The sequence below is a fragment of the Enhydra lutris genome, unplaced genomic scaffold (assembly GCF_002288905.1).
Source record: "Enhydra lutris kenyoni isolate GAN:26980312 unplaced genomic scaffold, ASM228890v2 scaffoldscaffold19, whole genome shotgun sequence".
Taxonomy (NCBI): domain Eukaryota; kingdom Metazoa; phylum Chordata; class Mammalia; order Carnivora; family Mustelidae; genus Enhydra; species Enhydra lutris.
In genome coordinates this window covers 15567453-15595002 of record NW_019154103.1, presented here as the reverse complement: position 1 = coordinate 15595002, position 27550 = coordinate 15567453, and the positions used below count along the sequence as shown (strand labels likewise).

The 27550-nt window shown below is 35.8% G+C and overlaps 1 protein-coding gene across 1 annotated transcript in view; it reads right to left on the bottom strand.

The window, feature by feature from the left end:
* The window catches only part of LOC111148290 (adhesion G protein-coupled receptor V1), a 507584-nt gene that overhangs the window by 148298 nt on the left and 331736 nt on the right, over window positions 1–27550 (bottom strand). Inside the window, exon 85 of the mRNA XM_022504771.1 lies at window positions 24089–24267. Within this exon, the coding sequence (XP_022360479.1) occupies window positions 24089–24267 (179 nt within the window). The remainder of the gene's footprint in view (window positions 1–24088; window positions 24268–27550) is intronic.

Sequence of the window (27550 nt, the reverse complement as noted above, 5' to 3'; positions counted from 1 at the left end):
TAAACATTTTTATTATTAAAGTAGTGAAGCAAGTGGGGCACCTGGGTGGCTCAGTGGGTTAAGCCTTTGCCTTTGGCTCAGGTCATGATATCAGGGTCCTGTTCCACATGGGGCTCTGTGCTCAGCAGGGAGCCTGCTTCCCGCCCCCACCCCCCGCCTGCCTCTCTGCCTACTTGTGATCATTCTCTCTCTCTGCCAAATAAATAAATAAAATCTTCAAAAAAAAAAAAAGTAGTGAAGCAAACTTGTGATAAACACAATCAGAAGAATCCAAAGCAGAAAGTAAAGGGGTTCTGATAACTCTTCCCCATCCCATTTCCTAGAGAAATCTACTGTTAGTGGTTTGATGTATATTGTTATGGACTTGTTCTATGTATATTAACATTGGTAATATAAATTGAATTTAATAAAATATGTTGCTATCTCTTTCTAAGAAGTCATCCACTTATCAAATACTGAGGAATTTGAGTACTATGCTGAAAATCCAAAGTCAGATAATGCCTGACTTTATTTTCAGGGAATACAGTTTAGTGGGAAAGAGAGAGAAGTATGTTATTTAACTGTCATAATACAGAACTTAGTACTATAAGAACCATTATTTTGTTTAATACTTACTAAATATTTCAAAAGTTCCAGAAAATATTTAGAAATTGAGATTAATATCCTTCAGTTGAATAAAAGGTGATTTTTAGGATGCAAATATAGACTGATTGATATAAGATTTTTAGGCTTTAGGTTTTAATGAAAGTAGTACCAGAGTTAGCCAGGAATTTTCAGATGTCTGACAAAGTCTCTTTATATTATGGAGTGACCATCACTTAAAAGTGTTCATTTCCCAGTGGTTTTAATATCTGAAAATATCTTTGACTAAAACTTTTCATTTTTGACCCATCAAAAATCTATTTAAACAGGGGCAGCCTGGTTGGATCAGTCAGTACAGCATGTGACTCTTGATCCCGGGGTCACGAGTTCAAGCACCACATTGGGCACAGAGCTCACTAAAACAAAACTATCTGAACAAAGGTGAACACCAATTTTTCTCTTTCCAAATACTCTGTGACTCAGAGAAAAACTAAACTGGACTTACAGTCTTTAACTTTGTGTTCACTCAAGCATTCCCCCTTCTTTTAGAAGATGGACAGATGTGTGCTCCTAATTAGGTGATTCTTTGGATCTGCTCCAGGAACCGTGTATGAAACTACTGCTTCTCAGAAATGCCATGTGCAATCATCTTTCAATACACATCCACATTCATTTTGCTTCTCTACTAACATCTATTTCTTAACTCAGCTAAGTTTTTGATATCTCACATTTAAAGACTATTTTGTTTGTGACCCACCACAGACACATTTTTATGAATGAGAAGTCACGATGAAGACAGTATTACTAGGGTGACCCTGATCTAATCAATCCCTTTGTTTCTAAAATGCCCTAATGGAACTCAGAATACGAAACAACTTGCAGTGTTTTAGAAATACACGTAAAATATATTTATAATTCATGTAACTGCCCTTAATTTATTGAAACATATCTAAGGGTATGTCCTTAATTTCCTGATGCTTTTATTCTCTGTCCTTGAATCCAAATCCCTACTGGAGTGTGTAGAGTGTTTGAAATCCACCCAGGTTAGTGCCATAGGCACTATCACACCACTTAATACACATAGCATATAACTTTCTTTCACAACATGACTGACTTGCCTCTCTTTTGCCATTATAAAATGGAAATAGAGAACTTACATGGGAGTCTTTTATTAAAATCATCTTTAAAAGCTACAGCTTTACCAAAATAAAATTTCTATTTATTTCCCAATTTTGGGCTCTAATTAGCCATCACAGATAGATATTTATTGTATGACTAAACAAGTATCAGAGGGCTGAACACTTGAAATAAAAAATAAAATTCATTCTGAAATCTACGAGGAATACCTTACTTCATATCAAGGTAAGTCGGCAATAAGTCATTCCTGGGACATGCCAGGACTATATGATTCACCTTGTCTCATTTCAGTTCTCTCCAACGGGACCAGTAGGTACTATCTGAGGACCTGTGGCCTGATGGCAATGATGGGCTAGCAAAAACCTTATCAGAGGAAGTACAGATAGTTGTGGATATCACATTACTCTCTCCATCATCTTCTTGATAAAAGATCATTTTGCAGAGATTATAAGAGCAGAAGGTATTCTGCTTCCTTTTACCTCATACCTGTCAAAGAAAAAGTCACACTTGGAGGGAACTTAGGAAAAATGGTCAATAGTCTTTGTATTACTCCATGATTTCCCCCTATGGGCAACACATTTTGAAGATTCTTATGAAATGAAGTCACCCACATATGCAATAGATTACCTGAGGATAATATCAGTATCAACTTGAGGGAAGTATTTGTGTTCCTACCCTACTACCAATACATTTCCCCCGCCTAGAATCCACTGAAAATGATTGTTGGGATATGTTAACATTTATTTCTAAGGAGCCACAAACTGTGCTGTGCTGGGCCTGCCTTGTATAAGCTCATGAGAATTGATTGTCAAGTTTTTAAGAATTTTATGAACCAGTTATTAAATACAGTCATTATTAAAAATGAAATTATATATACCAGTAATTAATTCTATTAAAAGCAAAGTTGATACTTAAAACTCACCACTTTCTTATTACCTGACTACACTTTATTATTACCCATCCATCTATTGTACCTATGTGGTGGAAATGTCATATAACGGTGTGCTATTTTGCTTCTCTTCCCACCTCTGTGTTTGGCGATGTCCCATGGTAGCCTGAAACCAGCCACGGCAACTAACGAAAGCTACAAATCAGTTGTCCCCTGCCCCCATAACCCACCTGTTAAACATTTACCAGCAGGAGATTGGCATGGTAGGTTCCAGGATTACAAAGAAGAATAAGACTTTGCCTCCATAGGAATTATGACCTAGTTGGGAAGTAAGTAAATACTTAACTGTGAGATATTTTATCATTGATAATAGGGGCTAAAGGTATTACAGGAAAAGAAAGACATAATTTTGTTTGAGGTGTTCTGAGAAGGTCTCATAAACAACCTTTGACTAGACCTTAAAAGGTGAGTAAAAAATATACTCCTGGGGTATATTCTATCCCAAACACTTTAGCAAAATTTGTCCTCCTCTGTTCTTCTCCTTACCCACACTGCAAATTAGCAGTCATTGTGTGGCATTAGCAGTGCCAACAACACAGATATAGTGTTGAGAGATGGAAGGTAGGACTGAAAAGACAGTGGTCTTAACTAACTGCAGTTAAAATATCTCAGGTTTACATAAGAGACTCTAAATCTCACAAAACAAACTGAGGGTTGCTGGGGGGTGGGGTGGTAGGGATAGGGTGGCTGGGTTATGGGCATTGGGAAGGTTATGTGCTATGGTGAGTGCCGTGAAGTGTGTAAGCCTGATGATTCACAGACCTGTGCCCCTGGGTCTAATAATACACTATATATTAATAAAAAAATGTTTTTAAGATTTTATTTATTTATTTGAGAGAGAATGAGTGAGAGAGAGCATGAGAAAGGAGAAGGTCAGAGGGAGAAGCAGACTCCCCAAGGAGCTGGGAGCCCGATGCGGGACTCGATCCTGGAAGTCCGGGATCATGACCTGAGCCGAAAGCAGTCGCTCAACCAACTGAGCCACCCAGGCGTCCAAAAAAAATTTTTTTTAAGTACTTTATGTTTGAAAAAAAAAAAAAGAACGAACTTCAGTAATGATACAGGGAAAGGATTAAAATGGGAAGTAAATAATATGATTACTGACTTCAAGGCTATTGCAACAGACTTGGTTCAAGATCACAAGGACTTGAATTAGGCCTATGAAATAGAAAAGGACAGGAGGGAACAGGTTTTAAGTGTTATCAAAAGGATCAATAGCCCTGTGACTAACAGCATGTGGAAAGTGGAAACGTGGAAGATGACTCCAAAATTAATAGCTTGAGCACCTACCTGATGACAAAGTTGGAGAATGAAGCATAAGCAGCTTTTTCACAACATAAATAGTAATGGCAAACAAATTTTAAGTGCTGGCTTAAAATTTTTTGATCATTTAAAAATGTATTTAAAAAATACTGTTAAATTTCTTTTTGCGTGAGTATCTTGAGATGTCTTTTTCCTTGAGTAGAAGTCAATTTTCGGGTTATTAGTTATAGCCTAGGTGATATTATATTGCAACAACTAGAATCTTAGAGCAAATTGGTCACCTAATTTATTTATTGACTATTTATTGAGCACTTACTCTAAAACGTAGATAAGCTATGAAGTTTAAAGTGAATTCTAAAAAAATATACAAAATGTGCTCCTTTAGTATAGGACTGAATGAAGTATGCTGTTTTTTTTGTTTTTTGTTTTTTTTTTAAATGTATTTGACAGACAGATCACGCGTAGGCAGAGAGGCAGGCAGAGAGAGGGGAGGAGGCAGGCTCCCTGCTGAGCAGAGAGCCCGATGCGGGACTCGATCCCAGGACCCTGAGATCATGACCTGAGCTGAAGGCAGAGGCTTTAACCACTGAGCCACCCAGGCGCCCCTGAAGTATGCTGTTTTTAAAAGCAATTTTAAAAAGTATACAAAAATATTTCAGATTTGTAAAAGAGAATCAAAATATAAAACTTGGAGGGAAAAGGAAATTTAGAGGTCATCTAATTAACTTCTAATCAATGTTTGATTCTCTCAGTTGATTCTTCTGGTCTCTGTTTTTGTTACCAGTTCTTCACACATTTGAAGAAAGCTGTGTTCTAGAGACAAGGCCCTGCTTCTACCCATGAACTTATGGATAGGTTCCACGAACCATTGATATCATACGACATCCTCCTAACCATCATGGTAATTCTCTTCCTGACACGTCATTGTTTCCCAGCAATTTCTTTTTACCTTTAGAATTCAAAATGAATTAGCAAATCAGCCAATGCTCTTTAGGTATACTTATTTAAGCAAGCATAAAACAACTCAACTATATCTAGTCTGTAGTTTACCATTGTGTCATTAAGAAAGCCAGGGGGAAATATCCCACAAAATAGAATGTCTATAGCATTCTCCTGATTATACTGGTAAGCCCCTTATAAAGGAAGCTGGTCCAACACTACATGTTATCTTTTTTTTTTTTCTAAAGATTTTATTTATTTGAGAGAGAGAGAGAGAGAGAGAAGCAGACTCCCCACTGAGAAGGGAGACCAATGCATGTCCCCATCCCAGGATCCCGAGACCACGACCTCAGCTGAAGGCAGAGGTCTAACAGACTGAACCACCCAGGTGTTCCTACATGTTATCTTTTAAGTTATCACACTTTCTTTTTTCTAGTGTTCTTAAGGAATCAATTTAATAAGATATTGGGAGTTGTTTTTTTTTTCAGAACCAGGCAGATTGAGAATCCAATTTATGAAACTGGGGACAATATTTGTTTTTCCATTTGTTTTCTATTATCAAACCATCCTGCATTCCACATTCCTCAATACGGGTTCATCAAATTCTCCATATTAGAATATTATCATTCATGCAAGAAGACAAATGTAAAATGATTTAGAATGCCTAGGTACTTTTATAATTATTTGAGAGTTCATAATTCTTTGAGAGTTCAAGTCTTTTACTGGTAGCCCTTTTCTTCCCCCTCTAGAGATTCTTTCTACCTGATGGAGAAAATGAAAGCAAAATCTAACTTAATCATCTTTCCTTTGCCTAATATTAAATGTTTACCTATAGAAGTTTTCTCCACTGTTGAGTGTCTCTTTAAGCTGAACAAAAACTTTCAATGGTCTCTCCTTTCCCCCAGTTGTCATTTTATCATTTTTAGCAAGTCTCACTTCATTTAAGTTTCCCTTTTCCTACATTAGCCATTCCTTTTCTCTGATACGATCATACTTTCTTTAATTATGCCTGCCCTTGTTCACCTGAACCCCCGCCAGAACAAGAATACACGAATCCATATTGATTTTGATGGCTGTCTTCCCATTGCCCCCTTCTTTAAAATTATTTTTAACCATCCCATTTCAAGTTCATTCTTAAAACTTTCATTCTTCTCCTACTTCCAGAGTCTCCAGTCATGAAAAATTCTCCAACTTTTAACTGTTTTAAAATCGATCTTCCTAAATTTTAGTGTGCACACATGTCTAATTATGTTCAGGATTTTCCTCCCTGTTTCCCGTTTATCAAGAACTCCATTTGGCAAGGGTTGTTTTCTGTTGGATCTTATCATTTCTATTTCTAGAATTAAACAGAATTATGTCAAGCTGTTTGCCTTACTGCTTCCCCTACCTTCTGAAGAACTGTCAGATATTCAAATGAAATCTATCACTTACTCTGTTTCTGGCAGAACAGGATTGCCAGTATGTGTGTGTGGGAGCAACCCTGGATCTACAGATAAGTCAGACACACTGGGTTGACCTCTGGCTGTGCTATCTATAGTTGTTCTGGATTCGCAACACTTTGCACCTGAATTTCCCAGGAAGAAATAAGTTACCTAATGGTTTATGTGGGATTCATTCAGCTATAAAGGGCTAGGAGCTCTATCAACTAGGAAGTTGGGCAGCTCACAACAATTTCTTGGTGAGACAGCCAGAGTTCCTTTCCTACTACCACCACGGCCCCCTCCAATTGGTACTAATGATCCTTATCCATTATTTCCAAGGCTGCAATTCACCAAATCCACATGAGCAGTAGGAGTAAAGTGGACTGTGTGAGGCCAGGGCACTCTGAGAGGTATGGTTCCTGGGAAAGATATATTACAAAGGCAAAGAGACAGGAAAAACCTGGCAGCAATGTCTTTTGGGGGCTCACATTTTTCATGTATTCCATTGGTTTAAAGTGTCAGACAACTAGGCTATGTGGGTAGATGAAAATGGCCCTTCCATCCTATAGACCTACAGCAGATGCATGCTATTAACTACTGTTAACTGTGCTGTGTACAGAGACCTTACCTTAGACATTACTATGTACATGAGCTTTAAGTCAACCTTGATATTTAAAGAAATTCCAACTAGTGAGCCAAATCAAAAATCAAGGCATCATGTATCGAACAACACAAGTCTCCGTGGAGATCCATTCACAAATAAGTAAATGATTTAAAAAAATAATCAACATGGGACACATGAAAAGAAAAAGTGAGGGGCGCCTGGGTGGCTCAGTGGGTTAAGCCGCTGCCTTCAGCTCAGGTCATGATCTCAGAGTCCTGGGATCGAGCCCCGCATCGGGCTCTCTGCTCTCTAGGGGAGCCTGCTTCCTCCTCTCTCTGCCTGCCTCTCTGCCTGCTTGTGATCTCTCTGTCAAATAAATAAATAAAAAATCTAAAAAAAAAAAAAAAAAGTGAAACTCCCAAATTTCAGGGAAAAAAAGATGATGATTTTGAAAATGATTAGGGGGACAAAAATTTTTTTAGAAAGTGCCTTAGAACTGTAAATATAATACAAAAAGACAAAGTCTAAGGAAAGAAACAAAATAAGGTAAGGCCCAGATGAAAGTATTCTGAGAGAGGCCTCAAGGGGGTGAAAGGGATGGGAAATATGCAGTAACAACAAAGTTCTATTGGAAACAGTGATGAACAGCATGACAATGCAGAAACTTGACTGACCAGCCAGACAAACGGAGCAGCTGTGGCAGGATACATGGCAAAAAGCCAAAGACTTGAAAAAAAAGTTCTTTTTTAAGTGTGATTATTATAATCATAGAAGACAAGGTATAGTGATAAGTAATCAAAATACTTTGGTATCTTTGATTTTAGAACAACGGGAAAAGAGCAAATAAAATGTCTAAAGACTGGAAAACTCAACTGAGCAGAATGCAACATGTCTGTGGATTAAGGGCCAAGTACCAGACAAATGTAAAGAAAAAATAACTACAACTAGATGTTCTAACCAAACTTCTACACTACAGAAATAAAATTTTAAAGATCTATAAGCATCCAAGAAGATGAATAAATTTACCTAAATGGAAAAATAGTTTCAAGCTACTCTCTGAATACAAAATGCCAGACCATAATAATATCACATTCCCTGAACTCTGATCTGAAAACAACATCAAGCACAAATAGTAAGTTATTTAAGAGCATAAGGAATAAAATAAATACTACTAGCAACGGAATTAGCAAAATGTAGGAAATATTTGAGAGACAAAAACACAAACAGGAGAGAAATTAGGGAGAATATAAAGTACATGTGAAAGATACAAAGATTCAATAAGTTAATTGGTATTCAGGAAACAAAGAACTGCCCCAAATGAAAAGGAATAAAGAGGTCTTTTTTTTTTTTTTTTTTAAGATTCTATTTATTTATTTGAGAAGAAAAGAATGAGAGAGAGAAAGCACAAGAGAGGGAAAGTCAGAGGGAGAAGCAGACTCCCTGCCGAAACTATTTATTAAAAAGATTTTATTTCTTTGAGAGAGAGAGAGAGCACAAACAGTGGGAGGGAAAGAGGGAGAGGGAGAAGCAGACTTCCCGCTGGGCAGGGAGACTGATCCAGGGCTGAATCCCAGGACCCTGAGATCATGATTTGAGCCAAAGGCAGATGCTTAACCAAGTGAACCACCCAGGTGTCCCAGAATACGAACAATTTATAAGAGAGGTACAAACAGCCAATAAACATAGAAAAGTATATTCAAACTCCCTGGTCTCAGTAAACAAATAGCAAAAAACCCCACAATATTTCATTGTGTATGTTGGTTATATGTGAACATGTTTGGGCCATGGGATGCCCAGATATTTAGTCAAACATTATTCTGGATGTGTCTGTGAAGGTGCTTTTGGATGAAGCTAACATTTACATCAGTAGATAACCTGAATAAAGCATATTGCTTTCCTTAACGTGGGTGGGCCTTATCCAATCAGCTGAAGGCCTGAATAGAACAAAAAACCCTAATGCTCCCCTGAAAAAAAGGGAATTCTTCCTGCCTGATGATCTTTGCCTGGAACTACACTTTCTTGCTCTCCTCTGTCTCCAGCTTGCTGACTTTTCATGCAGACTGTGGTAATTGCTGGCATCCAGTCTTATTAAACCAATTCCTTATCATAAATTTATATCTATCTATTTGTATATCTACCCATCTATCTCTCATCTATCTATACCCTATTGGTTCTACTTCTCTGAAAAACCCTAATATATCACATTTACCTGTCAAAATCAGGAAGCTCACAATCAAGACTATCACTGGTGTTGGGAAACTGGTACTTTCAAGAAATATCATTAAGACTGTATTTACAACCTTTCTGGATGATGGTTTTATAATTTCAATATTCCTAAATTTCTAAATTTCAGTATTTCTAAAAACTTCTTCTTATCTCCAATAATTTCATTTCAAGGAAGCTGTGATGTGGAAATGTGATGTAACACATTTGATGCAGGTTTTTAAATATTGAAAATTATGACAGGGAAGAACCAAAATGTCCAATGCTGGGGAATGGTAAACGCATTATGATAAGTTCTATCATGAGAGAGATACTATGGGAAAAAAAAAAAAAAGAAAGATACTGTGATACCAGTTAAAAAATATTGAGGTACAGTTAATGCTATGGGAAATTCTAATGATATAACATTAAGTGAAATGGGGAGATAAAAATGTGTAATTGTAATTTTGTATTATAAAAGTAAAAATAAATCAGAACATAAACAGAAACTATCAACAATTAGAAGAGCTTAGAAAGATGGAGATATGTCTGATTTTTATTTTTAAAAATTATATTTCTAAGTTTTCCATACTTTCTAAAACACTGATTAATTTTATAATAAGAAGAAAATTACATTAAGCAGGCAGATAGATACCCTTCCTCTAAGAAGTTATGAAGTAAAAAATACAACCCAAAAATCAACTGTCAGAAAATCCTTTTAAGCCAGGAACAGCTTTCTTAAATTGTACTAAGTATCCCGTTTGACACACTGTTTATGTTTGTGGGCATTTCCTTTTTCATTAGAATTATCTTCAACAGAACTTCCTCTGTAAATAACTGATTTGTTTCCTGAACTAATACGAACTTGACCTTTGTGGTTGTATAAGCTTGAAATTTTCAGTTTCTCAAACGAGAATTTTTGTGACACTGCAAAATACTCTGTAATAAAGAATAACTGAAAATGAGGCTGACCAACTTTTGTGTTTGATCCCTAAAATTTTTAAAGAAAATAAGCAAGATAAAATGCAATTTCACAAGCATCTCTATGAGTATTACTCCACCTCCCACAGTTTTACAATTACTTCCTTACCAATGCTTTATTTGGCTTGATATTTCAAATGCCTAAGTTCTTAGCCCTTTGCATTAAAAAGTGATCATTAGTCTTCCTGATTCTGCCTCTAGTTAATAAATTAAGATGAATAGAGACTGAGGTTCTTGTGGCAACACATATTCACCATTTTGACCCTGATTAAATCACTTCAAATGTTCTCAACATGTTAACTCTATCACTGTACTTGGAAAATTTAATTAGCACACAAAATACTTAAAATAATTCCCTGAAATGATCTGATATCGCACAAAACCCCATCTCATACATTAAAATGTAAAATTTCCTTAAAAATGGACAGGAGAATGATGTGTTAATAGAGAAATAAAAATTCAAGGGAGACGAAAGTAATAGCCCTAATATAGCCAACCTCACCTTTAAAAAGAGAAAAAGAGAAACAAATACTCTTCATATTATCAGAAAACATGAACAAACAATCAGAAAAATTAATGCGGGGAGATGAACAAGCAACTGACAAAAGAAAAATGCTAAATAAAGCTATGGGAAGATATAGATATAAGACCATGTACTTAGTATAATGTCTGGTACAGAATAAATGAAGCTATTAAAATATACTAATTATTAAAGAAAGGAAAATTTAAAAATATTTTTTATTTTGCATTTGCAAACACTGAAAAAAAACTTATGATGCCCAGAATTGGCAAGAATGTAGGGCAAAAGGTTATTACACTTTGGTAATATATTTTAAAGTAAAAACTTATAAATGTATCCTTTAAATGAGCCATTCCTTTGCTCAAAATTTATCCTATGGAAAATATTAACACAAATATAACAAACATACCTTTAGCGGGATATTCATTACAACAATGTTATTTAAAAAACAAAACAAAACTAGACATAGTCCAGAAGTCTGCCAAAGGGTTGGTGAAACAAACTAATAGAACATTACAGGATAGAATGTGATTAATATATATAGATTAATATAGAAAACTGTCTCATAAATGAAAAGTAAATTGCAAAATAGTGCATATCCTGCTTTTGTTGCGAATGCATGTGTATGCATATATGAGTGTATGCATATGCAGAGAAAAAAGGCAAAAAAATAGACCAAATTATCTTTGGGATGAAGTTATAGGTGAAGCTATACATTAAAAACCATTGTTATTATAGTAAGTATTAAGACTTGGAAAGATCTATTACTGATACTAATGAAGTCATCATAAATAAAAATATTTATATGACACAACTCTCTGAGAATAATTTTAGAATAAACCTGGTTGTTTCTGGATACAGAAGAATATAGTTCCTTAGCTTTCAACAAAAATGACACTAAAGTTCTATTTTTCACAACTTGTAGCCTTACCAAAAAAGACTCCTTGGAACTAAATGGATACTTTAATCACTTACTTCAGAGTATATTCACATTTAGATAAACTATAGAAAACACCTGCCTTAGAATGAATGTTCCATCTGCCATAAAATTCACACCTAAAACCCTAACCCCCAATGTGATGTATTTGGAGATGGAGCCTTTGAGAAGGAATTATTGTAGATTAGATCATGAGGGTGGGGCCTCAAGCTAGGGTTAATGCTCTGATAAAAATAGGAAACTGCAGAATCCCTCTTTCTGTGCATGCCTGGGAAGGCTATGCGAGGGCATAACCAGTGAAAGGGCTCTCACTAAGAAGTGACCATGGCACCTTGACCTGGACTTCCAGCTTCCAGAACTACGAAAAATAAACATTTGTTGGTAAAGTCACCCAGTGTATGGAATTTTTCTGTTACATCAGTCAAAACTAAATGAGATAGTATCATAAAAGACGGAAAGCTTTGGAGGTATTTTTTCCCTCATTTATCACAAAAACAAAAAACTTCAAAGTTAGGCTGATAAAAGCTTCTGAGTTTCAGAAATATGGAAGAGGGTATTGTTTGCAATCTTAATGTCAAAGAAAAGGATAGAAATAATTTAATAGTATCAGAATGCCTGGAGGTATTAAAATGATAAGCAATTTTTAAAGAATTTATAGGGTCAATAATATTTAGGCAGGGGAAATGTAATTACTACTTCACATGAGCCACACATTCCCAGAGCAGTAAGTGAGGCTTTCATGAACTGACCCCTCCAGTGTGCCAGACACCGCACACACACATGCTCTTTTGCACACGCATCATCTCAGTCCACACCGCAGTTCTATGACACAGGTTTTATTATTCCTACTCCACAGACATGGAACTTTAAACTCCCAGAGGGTAACCTGTGCAGGGTCACAGAGTAAGAACATGGCAGAGCCAGTATTTGACTTCTTATCTATCTACTTCCAAAGCTCCTGTTCTTTCTACTGCGCTCCAATTGAAAAAAATCTTCCAGCCACATCTCCAGACATACTTAGCATAGTGAGTTTTCTAAACTATACTTTTTTGGGTCCCTGCATTTCAGTACGTGGGTGTTCTAAAATCAAGCATATTTATTTAATAGTTGAATGCTTGTGTACTAGAATTAAGACTCAAAAGCTGATTTTTAGTAGGAACAGCAAGCTTCAAGGCAGTTTAACATGTTCTAGTTTCATACTCTGATCTCTAGTTCCATGTAGCCTTGAAAAATAACAGCTCACATGCCCAGCACAATCTGGTAACCTCTAGGGAAGAAACCTGAGTGGCAAGAAGAATGCAGCTGTAGTTCTCTCAAAGCTTCATTTCTTTTTTTTTTTTTAATTTTTATTTATTTATTTGACAGAGAGAGAGAGAGAGAGAGATCACAAGTAGGCAGAGAGGCAGGCAGAGAGAGGAGGAAGCAGGCTCACTGCTGAGCAGAGAGCCCGATGCGGGGCTCGATCCCAGGACCCTGAGATCATGACCTGAGCCGAAGGCAGAGGCTTAACCCACTGAGCCATCCAGGTGCCCCTCAAAGCTTCATTTCTAATGAAAGCTCCACCTTGTAAGGATCTCTGTATTTGACCTGTCTCAGAGTCCAGTCAGTGCAGAAATTCTGCTCCTTGGTTAGGGGGTAAGAATTAGGGGGTGAAGGGATAGGATTGTTTATTAAAAACAATGTAAGGCACGTGATTAAACTTAACGGTTGCCTGAATTAGAGGATAACAACGACTGTGGCAAGACAATCCACAAAGCTTATAAGAAAAGCTGGAGTTTGACTCTTGGTTTTGGCTCAGGTCATGATCTCGATCATGGGATCGAGTCTTATGTTGGGCTTCATACTCAGTCTGGAGTCTGGCTGGGACACATTCTCTCTCTCTCTCTCTCTCCCCCTCCCTGATCCTCCCCCAACACTCTCCCTCTCTTGCAAATAAATAAATAAATATTTTTTGGGGAAAAAAAGAAAAATAAAGAGAACCTGGGGTATGAGATGCCCATAGAGGTTTTGAAAAGCTCCAGTGTGCCGAGAATTTAGAAATCCACATGCATGCCTAGCGCTGTGTTTATGCTCAGGAAAGACTTGAGAAGGCCCTGGGTTCTCTCACCACTGATTAAGTTTGAATATCTACCTAAGCAGAAGTGAAGGTTAAGGGGAAGTTGTCATCTGCCTGCTGGAGAGTTGAAGTCATGTTCTAACATGCACACAGAGCCCCTTGGCAAAGAGTGAGAGATTTATTATTTGATGGCATTTAAGGAAATATCTGTCAATCATTAACTAACCACTAAATTAACAGAACATAGATTAGTGGTCACATATCACAAAGAATATTTATAGAATTTAGATTTACACATTTAGAGAATTAGTTCATAAAACCCAATAAATGAACAACTACTACTGTAATGAGAAAAACAACAAACTCAGGAAAAAGGGAGAATATAATCTTTAGATTTTCCACATTATAATATTTATAATACATAAAAGCTACAAGCCATGCAAAGAAACAACAGAGATTCTAAAGTTAAAAAGTATAATAACTAAACTAAAAATTTCACTATAAGGACTCAATCGCAGTTTTGAGCAGGTAGAAGAAAGAATCAGTAAATAGGAAGGTAAGTCAGTTGAGATTATCGAGTTTGAGGAACAGAAAGAAAAACAATGAAGAAAGATCAACAGAATCTCAGAGTTCTTGGGACACCATCAAGCTTATAAACAAATGCATATTAAGGGTCCCAAAAGAGTAAAGAAAGAGGCAGAAAGAATATCTGGAGAAATAATGGCCCCAAACTTCTAAAATCTGATGAAAAACATCAATCTACATATCCAAGAAGCTCAACAAACTCTAATTAGGATAAACTAGAGAGAACTGTATCTAGCCATATCATAATTAAACTGCTGAAAGACAAAGAGAGAATCATGAAAGCAGCAAGTTAAATCATATGACCCAACACTTCTGCTTTTAGGTGTATACCCAAGTGAACTGAAAACATGTTGACACAAAACAAACTTGTACTTTTATATTGTGTGCCATGCTTGCAAAAAATGCCCAACTTCTGTCTAATCATGCAAAAAGATTAAATAAAACCAAATTTGGAGACATTCATAAAATAACTGACCAGTATTCATCAAAAGTAAAAAACAAGGGAAGACAGAAGAACTATCAGATTGGAAGAGATAATGAAGCACAGTCACTGAATGACGTGTGGAATCCTTGGATTTTGGAACAGAAAAAGCACACTGCAGAGAAAACTGCTGAAATCTGAGCAAGGTCTGTCATTTAGTTAATACTTCTTTATCACAGTTACTATCCTGGTTTTGATCATTGCACTATGGTTATGTGAGTATGTATGTGTGTACCCAGGGTGAAGGGTATACGTGAATGCTGACAATTTCTACAAATTTTCTGTGTTAAAAAACAAAATGTAAGAAAAAAAAGATTGATATCGATAGACCAAGTTTGGAGGAGAGCTACTAAGAGAGAAAAGATGCAAAAGTATGTCATATGAGGATATATTTTAACAAGTAAATGTTAAGCTTGGGAAAAAAAAGAACTGTGACAAACTGAAGGCTTATCAAGTTGAAAATATGAGGTTACTTTTTGTTTCTTGTTTGTTTTTTGGTATGAGCTCAGCAACTAAATACAGAGCCAGAATCTACAGGATTTCTACTGTATGTGAAAAAGAACCCTGGAAGGAAATAAATTTTTTCTCACAGATGAGTTCCACCATAAAGTAAATGAACATTTGTCTGCAACAATGTAAAGATTACTCAAGGAGTGTGTGGGGACTGGCTTCGATGCTTTATAAAGTTCTTATTTTGTCCAGGTTCTGTCTTGCCTGAAAAAAGAAGGGTCTAGGGACTGAGAAGCCATGAAGGATGTAACTCAATGCACCTGACAGAATTTTTCTCAGAGAGATAAAGCAGTAGCCACAGGGGCGCCTGGGTGGCTCAGTGGGTTAAGCCTCTGCCTTGGGCTCAGGTCATGATCTCAGGGTCCTGGGATCAAGCCCCACATTGGGCTCTCTGCTCAGCAGGGAGCCTACTTCCCCACTCTCTCTGCCTGCCTCTCTGCCTACTTGTGATCTCTCTCTGTCAAATAAATAAATAAAATCTTTAAAAAAAAAAAAGCAGTAGTCACAAAAGCTAAGGTGTTGCTAGGAGAGAGAAAGCTAACACAAGATAAGAGAATGAGATAAGATAACTGAAATGAGTTGTTAATCAGTACCCACTAAAAAGTAAAATAAACTGAATATCTGGAATAAGAAGTTCAAGATATCCTGAACAGGGTTTGAATCATAATGTTTTTGTTTTATTAAGGCAAGCCAGATTTTTTCCAACCCTTCAATACTTTTATTCTAAGACCTTGAAGGAAAGCATACTTCCAACACCTCTTTACTTTGGAGCTCTGAATGAATGGAAAATGCCAATCTAAAGCTTCTCTCTCTCTCTCCATATATATACATATGGTGTGTGTGTGTGCAATAATAACCATGTGCAATAATACACCCCACACCTGTGCATATCTATGAAGAGGTCTTCATAGTACTCCTCTTTCATAGATATATGGGGATTTTCTCTAATCCTCAGACAGTAAGTAAACAGTCTCCCTATGTTTATAAACATTTTTTTCATGATTCTCTTTTTAATTTAATAAAAATAAAGAGTCTCATATGATATCATACTTTCCATAGAGCGCTATTACTTCTACTTAGTTCTAATTTAGAAAATAGATTTGCTCTCTATATTAACAACATTTCTCCTAATACAGCTAGCAAAATTAGATTGTTTTCTGAGGATTAAGTAATTTATAAAATGGGTAATTCAGTTCAGGACCAGGATAATCAGAAGAGGTTATAATTAAGATTTGTTAAAACTAACAAAAGTAAAACATGATGCTAAAATACTAAAACCGAAATACTACAAAATTTTAAAACTATAATTAATGTTAAAATTAAGTTATTCATTTTTTCATTATGAGTTAACAAATTCTTAGCTTAAATAGAAGAGAGTTCACTTAGATCTTTGCCCATTATAGTTACTCTGTAAATATAAGCTGACTTTTTTTAAGTTTGCATTCATATGAATTAGCAAGAAAGAGAAAAAAGCAATCTTTTTATTTTACTTATTTTTTATTAACATAAAATATATTATTGGTTTCAGAGGTACATATCTGTGATTCATCACCCACTGTTCATTACATCACATGCCCTCCTTAATGTCCATCACCCAGTAACCCCATTCCCTCACCACCTTCCCCTCCAGAAACCCAAAGCAAGTATTTTAGAAATACAAACCAACCTATCATCATTATTATGTCAGTTTTACTGTTACTGACATTTATTAATGTGTCAGGGTTTTGCAGCTGAAAAGTAAGAATAGTGAGAGAGGGAAAGTCTTCACTATCCTCTCTTCTCTATGACATGACTCTGACACTCCTACTCAGTCACTCTATCCTTTCATAGCCATAAGAGTTGTGAGCCCAATAATGGCTTTTCATCCCTTTAGGGACAATTTTCAGGGCTGCATTACCTTTGCTCCTACCCTAGCTCTTAACTCAGTTCTATATCCTTTTTCCTCTGCACTTTGCTTGATCAGACTAGGGATTTCTCTTCACCTTGTTTCTTTCTTTTTTTTTTAATTTTTTAATTTTTTTATTAACATATAATGTATTATCAGCCCCAGGGTTACAGGTCTGTGAATCACCAGGTTTACATACTTCACAGCACTCACCATAGCACATACCCTCCCCAATGTCCATAACCCAACCACCCTCTCCCACCCCCCCCTCCCCCCAGCAACCCTCAGTTTGTTTTGTGAGATTAAGAGTCTCTTATGGTTTGTCTCCCTCCCAATCCCATCTTGTTTCATTTATTCTTTTCCTACCCCCTAAACCCCCACATTGCATCTCCACTTCCTCATATCAGGGAGATCATATGATAGTTGTCTTTCTCCGACTGACTTATTTCACTAAGCATAATACCCTCTAGTTCCATCCTTCACCTTGTTTCTTTCTCATAAAGTAGCCAAGAAGCGAATCTAAGAAAAATAGACAAATAATCCCAAAGACACTCTATAAACTATTTAAGAGAGACCGCCCCTGGGTATTCTCATTAGAATTATTTCTGGCAACCAATGGAAATCAATCAAGGCCAGATTTCTTTTACTTTGACGTTATTTTAGTAAAGTACTGTTCAATTATAAGATAAAAAGAAAGCTGGAAGAATATCTAGAATCAATTTCAAAAAGTGATGAAAATGTCATTAAGAACACATTAAAGGTATAGGAAGCCTTTTATTAATTCTGATTATAGTATGATTCCTCATAGAGTCATAAGATCATCTGGCTCAGTGATAAAGAAACAGTAACAAGTCTATAATGGATTTTCTATTTTACAGACAAAAGCAAATTTTAAATTTTATAATCTTTGTAGGACTTTTCTCCAGATCATGTTGTGTAATTTAAATCTAGATAAAAAATCCATTAGTTGAGGTAAATTAGAATTTGATCTTTTGTATATGTATATACATATACATAAGTATACATAAATGTATATATAAGAAAAAAATTGACAGTCCTCATATAGTATTTTGAGTGTTGAGATATTCAATATTATTTGGTGACTTCCGAGTATTTTAGATACATTTTGATAATCATATTATCAATTTTAATATAAATATGTCACTGCATAGAGAAAGCATGAAAGTTATCTCTAATCCCTTATTTGTATATACTTCCTTTGGTTGTTAAGGATTTCCTTTTTCCAGTTCTGACATTTACATCAAAGAATACATTAAGCCTTGCATCCTTCAAAAATTTAGTAACTTTTACCATCTGTTACCAGTTACTAATCACTGATCTCCACTCTGAATTTCAATTAATATAGCTGACATAATCATCAAATACTTATAATATTTGTGAATATTTCAAAAATTCACAATATGGTATGATTGGTACAATCATAGGATTTATGAAAGGTTCTGAGTCTAATGAGGATAGACTCATTAATCTGAAACTAGATACTCCACAGAGTTGATATTTAAGCTGTTGTATGAAGGGGAAAAACAGGTATTTTCTAGGCAGACAAAAGGAAAGAAAACCATTTGAGACATAAAGGATATATTCAAAGGTATAGGCACAAGAAATCATGGGAAATACCAAATGATTCAGTTACAAAGGATAACTGGGGAGGATGGGTATGAGGGATGCTAAGGAAGCTGGTTCGACAGGTTGGTATCAACCGTGGATGACCTAAGAGTCCAGGATCTTGAAGGTAATGAAAAGCAACTGTTGGTTTTTTTTTTTTTTTTTAAGATTTTATTTATTTATTTGAGAGACAGAGATCACAAGTAGGTAGAAAGGCAGGCAGAGAGAGAGAGAGAGGAGAAAGCAGGCTCCCTGTGGAGCAGAGAGCCCGATGTGGGGCTCGATCCCAGGACCCTGGGATCATGACCCGAGCCGAAGGCAGAGGCTTTAACCCACTGAGCCACCCAGGCGCCCCGCAACTGTTGGGTTTTAAGCATGAGAGTGATATGAACATTTCCATGTTTCAGAATTTAGTAGATAGATTAAAAAAAAAAAAAAAGAAATCAGAGAGAGGAATACAAGTTAGGAGGCAACCCGACAGATCAGACAAAGATGACAGAAATGAACTGAAGAGACAATGATGAAATAAAAGATGAAGATGAAAATGAGAAAGTCAATTAGGAAGACATTTAGGAATTAGGCTAGAAAATAACTTATGATTAATAGCATGTGAATTATAAGAAAAAAGAAGTAGAAAAACTTAAGTGGGTTCCCGGGTGCATGGTGGCTCTTTCTAGAAAATGTAGATCAAAGCACACATTTAGAAGATCAATTTAAAACAGACTAAGTATAAGAAAACTGTGTGTCATTCTGGTAAAGATGTTTATTGGACTTCTACATATATAAGTCCCCAAACAATCTCAGCTTTTCCAAAACACATTACAATAAAACTATGAAAAATCAAAGACAAAGAGAATCTTAAAAGCAGAGACAGAAAACAAGCATGTAACTTACAAAGGAAGCCCACTAATGCTATCAGTGGATTTCTCACCTTAAACCTTACAGGTCAGGAAAGAGTGGGATGATATATTCAAAGTGCTGAAAGGAAAAAAAAAAAATGTGCTAATCAAGCATACCCTATCAGGCAAAATTATTCTTCAGAAGTGAAGGAGAAATAAAGATTTCCCCACAAAAATAAAAGCTGAAGGACTTCATCACCGCTAGTCCTGCCTTATGAGAAAAGGTGAGAGGAGTTCTTCAAGCTGAAATGAAAGGATGCTAATTGATTACCTGAATATACATCAAAATATACAGAATACTGGTAAAGGAAACTATATGGTTAAATTCAGAATTCTCAATAGTGTATTACCATGGTATGTTAATCATATAATTCTAGCATAAAGATTGAAGAAAAAAAAGATTAAAACTAATGACAGCCTCATGAATTTTTAAATGAATACTCAATGTAAAAAGAGGTAAGTTGCAAAAGGAGGGATAAAGTGAAAGGGTAGTGTTTGTGTATGTAATTAAAGTTAAGTTGTTAGCATAAAACAGTTACATTTAGATGTTTTATGTAAGCCTCACGGTAATCACAAAACAAAAACCTACAGTAGGCACACTAAAGACAAAAAGAAAGGAATCAAAGTATACCACTAAGGAAACCATCAATTAATAAAAGAAGACAGCAGAGAAAGAAGAAAGGAGTATGTGAAGTACAAAACAGAAGACAATTAGTAAGATGACATTAGTAAGTTTTTACATATCAATATGTACTCTAAATGTAAATGAACTCAGTTCTCCAGTAAAAGGACAGAGTAGCTGAATGGATGGAAAGGAAAAAAAAAAGATCTAATTGTATGCTGCCTACAAGAGAGTCACTTCAGCTTCAGGGACATACATGGATTCAAAATTAAAAAAATGTAAAAGATAGTCCATCAAGTGGAAACCAAAAGAGTGAAGGGGGGGTAGTGTTATATCAGACAAAATAAACTTCAACTCAAAAAGGTATAACAAGTAATAAAGTAAGCCATGATATAATAATGATAAAGGGGCAATTCATCAAACGGGTATATAACAATCATAAACACACCTGTACCTAATGTCAGATCACCCAAATATATTAAGGGAATACTAACAGATCAGACGGAGAAACAAACAACAATACAATAATAGTAGGGAGGTTTAATATTCCATTTTTAATGATGGATTTATCAAATGAAGATGTTAGACTTGAACTATAGTTAGACTAAATGGGCCTACAGATATACAGAACATTCAATCCAATAGTAGCTATACATTCTATACTACAATAGTAGATATACATTCTTCTTCTTCTTCTTTTTTTTTTTTTTGGATATACATTCTTCTAATGCACACACAGAACATTCTCCAGAATAGATCATACATTAGGCTACAAAACAAGTCTTAACAAATTTAAGAAGACTGAAATCATACCAAATATCTTTCCAACCACAATGGTATGAAACTAGAAATCAATGACAGGAAGAAAACTAAAAAATTCACAAATATGTGGAAATTAAACAATATACTCCTAAACAACTAATGGGTAAAAAGAAGAAATCAAAAGGGAAATTAAAAAGTACTCTGAAACAAACAAAAACGGAAACACAACATACCAAAACATGGGATGCAGAAAAAATAGTTCTAAGATGATATTTATAGTGATAAGTGCTTACATTAGAAAAAAGAAAGATGTCAAATTAACAACCTAACAACCTAGCAAAGTAACAACACCCCAAGGAACTAGAAAAAAAAGAACAAACTCAGCCCACAGTTAGCAGAAGAAAGGAAATAATAAAAATCACGGAATATTGGTGGGAATGTAAACTGGCACAGCCACTAGAGTAAACAGTAAGTAAACAGCACGGAGGTTCCTCAGAAAATTAAAAACAGAACTATTATATGACCCAACGATCTCATCTCTGCGTATATATCCAAAGGAAATGAAATCTGGACCTTTTATTTTTTTAAGATTTATTTAATTATTTGAGAAAGAGAGAGGAGAGCTCCACACAAGAGCCCCGCTCCAGGGAGTTGGAAGCGATCAAGCCACCCAGGTACCCCAAGCGTACAACTTTTAATCTTAGGGTCATGAGTTCAAGCCCCATGTTGGGCACAGAGCTTACTTAAAAAAAAAAAAAAACTAAGGAAGAAATAACACCAAACTTGAAAACCATTCCAGCTAATAGGAGAAGAGAGATCACTCCCTGTTTTCATGAAATTATCATAATCTTGGTTCCAAAATTTGACAAAAACATCTTTTAAAAAGCAACTTGTACATATTGATACAATAGAGATCTAGTTAGAGAAAATTCTTTACTCAAAAGAAATTGTTTATTACTATGAAGTAACCACTGCACAACAAATGAGCTACTATTACACACCATCACAATTCCTATCATTACTCCGAAAGAAAAGCTATGTTTATACATGATCAAGGTATACAAGATTCTTCATAAATAATATAGTAACTTGTATCCTTATATTGAGATTAAAATGATAATTAAAAATACAGAATTAAAATTTAAATAAATTTTATTTTAAAAAATAAAATTTTTTTAAAACTATAACAAATTTACATAGGGATGATTTAGGAATTTTTTGTGGAGGACACAAGTAACTTACAATACTTACAAAACTCAGTCACTTTTTGGTCTAATAATCCCTATCCTCTTAAAACCAGGTGGAGGTTAATGTGTTTTGCATTTCACTTATTATAACTGAGCTGACAATAAAAAACTTTTTGCAAAAGCCGCAGAAGGCAAATATTTTAACAGTCGATTTGGACATTCTTGGATAATAGTTTACTTCCCTCTTTAAAAACCCCTTTACAAGGGGCACCTGGGTGGCTCAGTGGGTTAAAGCCTCTGCCTTCGGCTCAGGTCATGATTCCAGGATCCTGGGATCCAGCGCCGCATCGGGCTCTCTGCTCTGCAGGGAGCCTGCTTCCCCCTCTCTCTCTGTCTGCCTCTCTGCCTACTTGTGATCTCTGTCAAATAAATAAATTAAAAAAAACACAAAACCCTTTACAAGTACTAAAAGAGTTCTTTTAATTACTATCACTTTCATCAGGTCCCATTTATCAAGGCTGGGTGGGTACACATGTAATGCTAAAACTGCTACCAAATAAGTCCTGTCTTGCCAGGAAACTGGTGAAAGGGATGGGCAGCTGGCCACCAGGGTTTGTCTCATGGTTACTTTGTATTTGACAAAGAATGATGTCAAACTTTCTGAAATTAATACTGGCTACCCAAGATTTAAATTAATGCCAGGGGTCACAAAGTGTCATAACATAATTTTGAAAAGACACACAATTCCCTTCTAGAAGATCAGGCTTTAGGAATTTTATATGCACAAAATACATTATAATGCTATAAAGTAATCAGTATGAGGGAATCTTAATGAATCTCAATAAAAAATTACTATATATGGCCTCTCAGTGGGTGTGTGCGTATCACATAGCTAGTTTCCTTGGTTGAATAGAGTGTGGGATATGTGTGTGTGATTGCCCATTTGTGAAATACATTTGCATACATTAATTACAATTATTTATTAATAATGAACAATTATAACTGATCGGAGGCAATAATGATATTGAAATGACTTCTGCTTATATAGTACTTTTACTTTCAAAGATTTTTCACATCAATTAATTCATTTTTATCTTCACAATAACCTGTGAGATAATTAGGTAAACTGTCATCATAAAATTGGGAATAGGTTATTCTTTCTTATTTAGAAATGTTACTTTCCCCATCTAATCCTCATTACACCAAGGGAGCTGATTAAACTTTATTATAAAAATTTTTTCCCCCTCCTGCATATGGAGTCAATAAAAGGGGTTGAGTAGTCCTCAAAGCTGTAAGACACCAGATTCAAGATTAAGGCATGTGTATGTGTGTGTATAAAGATTTGTTACACTTAAAGACTATTTATGCACCTTAGTCAGAACATATAAGAAGGTCCCAGTTGACCCTGTCTCCTTCTTGTGTCCTTTTGCAGACATTCTCCATTCACTCCGACACAGCCTTTTGGTATTTAAGGATGTTATGGATGATAGGGACTGCCATCCTTCCCTTCCCAACCTCCCCCAAAATGTCAGATTCCTTAGATAATACGCCACACTCCATATTTTTCACGGATTCTATTCTTTATCAAAACTTTCATAGTTCCTTGATTTTACTAGTTATTGTATTACTAGGTATTGGTCTTAATCTAATAAATCTAATAAACTAAATTATGCTAAGGTACAAATTACTGAGAATTGTCTAATACCTCAACTCACCTGAGAAAACTGTATCCATCAGAGGAACTAGAAAGGCAACAGTTTCTTACTTCAAGGGAAAATTAGAGGAAGTAGAGATTTAGTCAGTCTGGTGGGAAAGCAGAGGTCTGCCTGGTATTCCTTGCTCAGCCACGCTGCTTAGTCAACTGCTCCACCATCTACTAATGAAGCTATCTGAGTATACAAAGGCTAAGAAGGCAAGGAGTTCTGCCTGGATGTACTTACAGGTCACCGTGGATGAGTCCATAGATCTGTGGCATGCTCTGATGATAGATTCCTCTCAAAATAATAATAAGGAGAATCACCACAAAGGCTGGAAGTCCCCAACTCAGAAGGAAAAACAGCAGATATCGTCTCTCTGTGTGTTCATCGTTCATCACCAGTACATACCAGAAATTCACAGACTAAGGAAGGAAACAGAACATAAAATGAGTAAGTTCTGGCCTAATGTCACAGGACACAAACTCACCTGGGCTGGACATAAAGTGTTATGGTGCAACAAAGGCTAGAATTACTTAATAATTATTTTTTTGTTTGTTTCTTTGTTTTTTAGATAATTCACATATTTCGTACAACCAAGAAATTCAGAATACCTCAAAAATCTTGAAACACTGGAAAATATTAATTGTACTTTTTATTTTCCTTAGTTTGCTTTGATTTTTTCACAGCCATAGTCCTCTGTGATTGTTCTGTGCATGTTGAAGAAACATACACTGATATTCAAACCTACTTCCCATGTGAACAGCTTCATGATGATAATAAAGTGAACAGCCCTTTGTTTCAGACTTTAGATAACTTTTTAAAAGATTTTTATTTATATTTTTCAAGAGTGAGAGAGAGCAAGAGCACGTTGGGGTGGGGAAAGGAGCAGAAGGAGAGGGAGAGAGAGAATCTCAGGCAGACTCCCCAGTGAGCACAGAGCCCGACATGATGCTCAATCTCATGACTCCGAGATCCTGACAGAGCTGAAATGAAGAGTTGGTTGCTTAATTGACTGAGCCAGTCAGACACCCCTGATAAATTTTCTTAAGGCCTTATCATATGAGAGGGCTAGATACTCTTCCAGGGAGTGGGTATATAATTGTGGAGAGCCCCATGTCAGTCCCCAGCAGAAGACATATATAAGTAAACAGAAAATGACTTCACAGAGATAAATGTTCTGTGATGGGGTAGGTTTTATACCTATTTTTCTTTCTCAGTTTATATGCTCTTTTTTTCATTCATGGACTTGACCATTATTTATTGAGTGCCTACTGAATTTCAGGGACCAATCCAAGCCTGGGGGATATAGAAGTGAAAGAGATGAGGGAGGTATACTTTCCTTTATGTTAGTTTCCAAGGAAGTGGGAAAGAAGTCATCACAGAAAGTATATATTTTATATTTATAGTGTGTTTTATATCCATTATTTCTTATTAAGATAAGAAATATAAAAGTGAGGGTCACCTGGGTGGCTCAGTCAGTTAAGCATCTGCCTTTGGCTCAGGACATAATCCCATGGTCTTGGGATTGAGCCCCACGTCAGGCTCCCTGCTTGGAGGGGAGTCTGTTTCTCCCTCTCCCTCTGCCTGCCACTCTGCCTACTTGGCTCTCTCTCTCAAATAAATAAATACAATCTTTAAAAAAATATAAAAAGGATAAGTAGATGGAGGGGGATGAGGGGACACATTAGATAAAAAGAATAGGAAAAGAAAATGTTCTTATTGGCCCCAAATCCCGCACTTTGATCCTACACCTAAGCCAAATCTAGAACTTACATATTCTGCCTTCTAGTGTTCTTTTTCCACTAGCGCACTTACACTTAATTATCATTTAGCACAGAAACAACACTGAATGTCATGTATTTCACACAATGATACTTCTTCACTAGAGAAATCCCCCTTCTTAATTTCTTATGGTGGAAAAAGTGTGAATATAGATAAATTACATATACATACATACATACATATATATGTATTCATATATACATCAGAGGGATAATCAGTAGTAAGCAACAACAATCCCGTAGCTTCAGTTTCCTCATGTATACAATGAGGTTACTCTAAAGATTAAATGAGATATTATGTATGAAAGGCTGAGCACATAGTCAGCAATGGGAAATGTTGCTGGCTCCTTTAAATCTCCTATTTAGGATGTCAGACAGTGTGAAAGACAAAAGATGAATAGTTTAAGACCAAAGTAAGCTGTGATATGATGGAAGCTCTTTCTCTGTGATAAATAAACATGCCTTATGTTCATGGAAAGGCTTTCAGGTGCTATTTACGGAGGCTTCTAAGTAAGACTCTATCTGGACCAAATCAGCCTTGAGGGATTAATATTAACTGGGCTAAACAAGGGAAAAATAAAAATGTTTGGTTACTTGGAGATTTTTGTCTCTGAATTTTATTTCCTGTCAGCACTCCATATCTTTATGTGCACCAGCATATATCTGTAATTATGAGTACTTTGAGCTGTTGATTATGTAAATTTGTTCTAACTTCTTTTTTGGATCATTAAATCCAACAGGGTTTTCCCCCTTCTTTCCATAATTAGTACAGGGACACGCACCCAAGTAAGTGTGATTGTATCAAGTATCTAACACTGAGGTGATCAAACTGCCTGTTAGAGAATGAAAATTCAGGCAAAGGAAGGATGATGAACCCATCTCCAAAATAAAATTGCTAATTATTTATTTTAAATAGATGTTTGTGTTTGTATCCATATAAGATGGTAACTCACGGGTGTTGTTGGTGGAAGAATCAGAAAGCAGAGCAAGGTAAATAACTCCTAAGTTGATTCATCATAATAGAGATTGGGATATTTCCAAAATGTCTGCCTTTATGAAAATGGACATTAGTTCCATCAGTTAGAATAACTCAACCTTTCAGCAATTGTTTGACCTTTACCAGAGACTCAGATAAGACTGAAACAAGTGTAACTGTTCGATTTGTACATGCATGGCTTCTGCTCCAAAGAGCTCAAGGCACAGTGTTGCTGAACAGTCAATTAAGCAAAACAAGTTCCTGTAGTCACAAGCTTTTGTTGACTTAAAAAAAAAATCCCTTTTCTTCCCAAAATAATCCAACCACTGAGGTGTACCCTAAAGACAGATTTCCCATTGTATGTTTTTTTCTTTTTTCCCTTTTTGCTATAGAATTGAAATACTATATAATTAAATGATGTCTAATTATTTTAGAGATACCATATGACCCAAACATAAGATTTGTTTTGACTACCTAATTTCAAGCTTTACTTGAATTTTAAGTTATTTTAATATAATGTGGTAGGTACCTTTTGGGATATGCCTAGGTCATGAGTTCTCCTTCTTAGAATCTTATTTCATCCCACCCCAACATATGCAGAGTGGGTTCATGACCCTGCTCCTCCACCCACAGCTGATTTGATCAGGAGAAGTCTGTCCCAGGCTGGGCTAATCATAAATCTCTGAATTCCATGAAATTCAGTGACAGTCTAAGCTGGTCAGCTGGAAAAAGAGGACATACAAACTTTAGTGATAGAGAAAGGAAGAAGCACAGTGGAGAGAGTGTGTTTATAGAGAATATGGTTCTTGGGTTCAGTAAGTTATCCTATATGCCTATTATTCCTTTTATGATGTAAATGTTTGCTTAAATTAGCTCAATTTAGTTTTTATGTTAAAAGAAAAAAAGAAATTGACTGAGGTATATATTGCGATTCAAAACCAGTGGAAT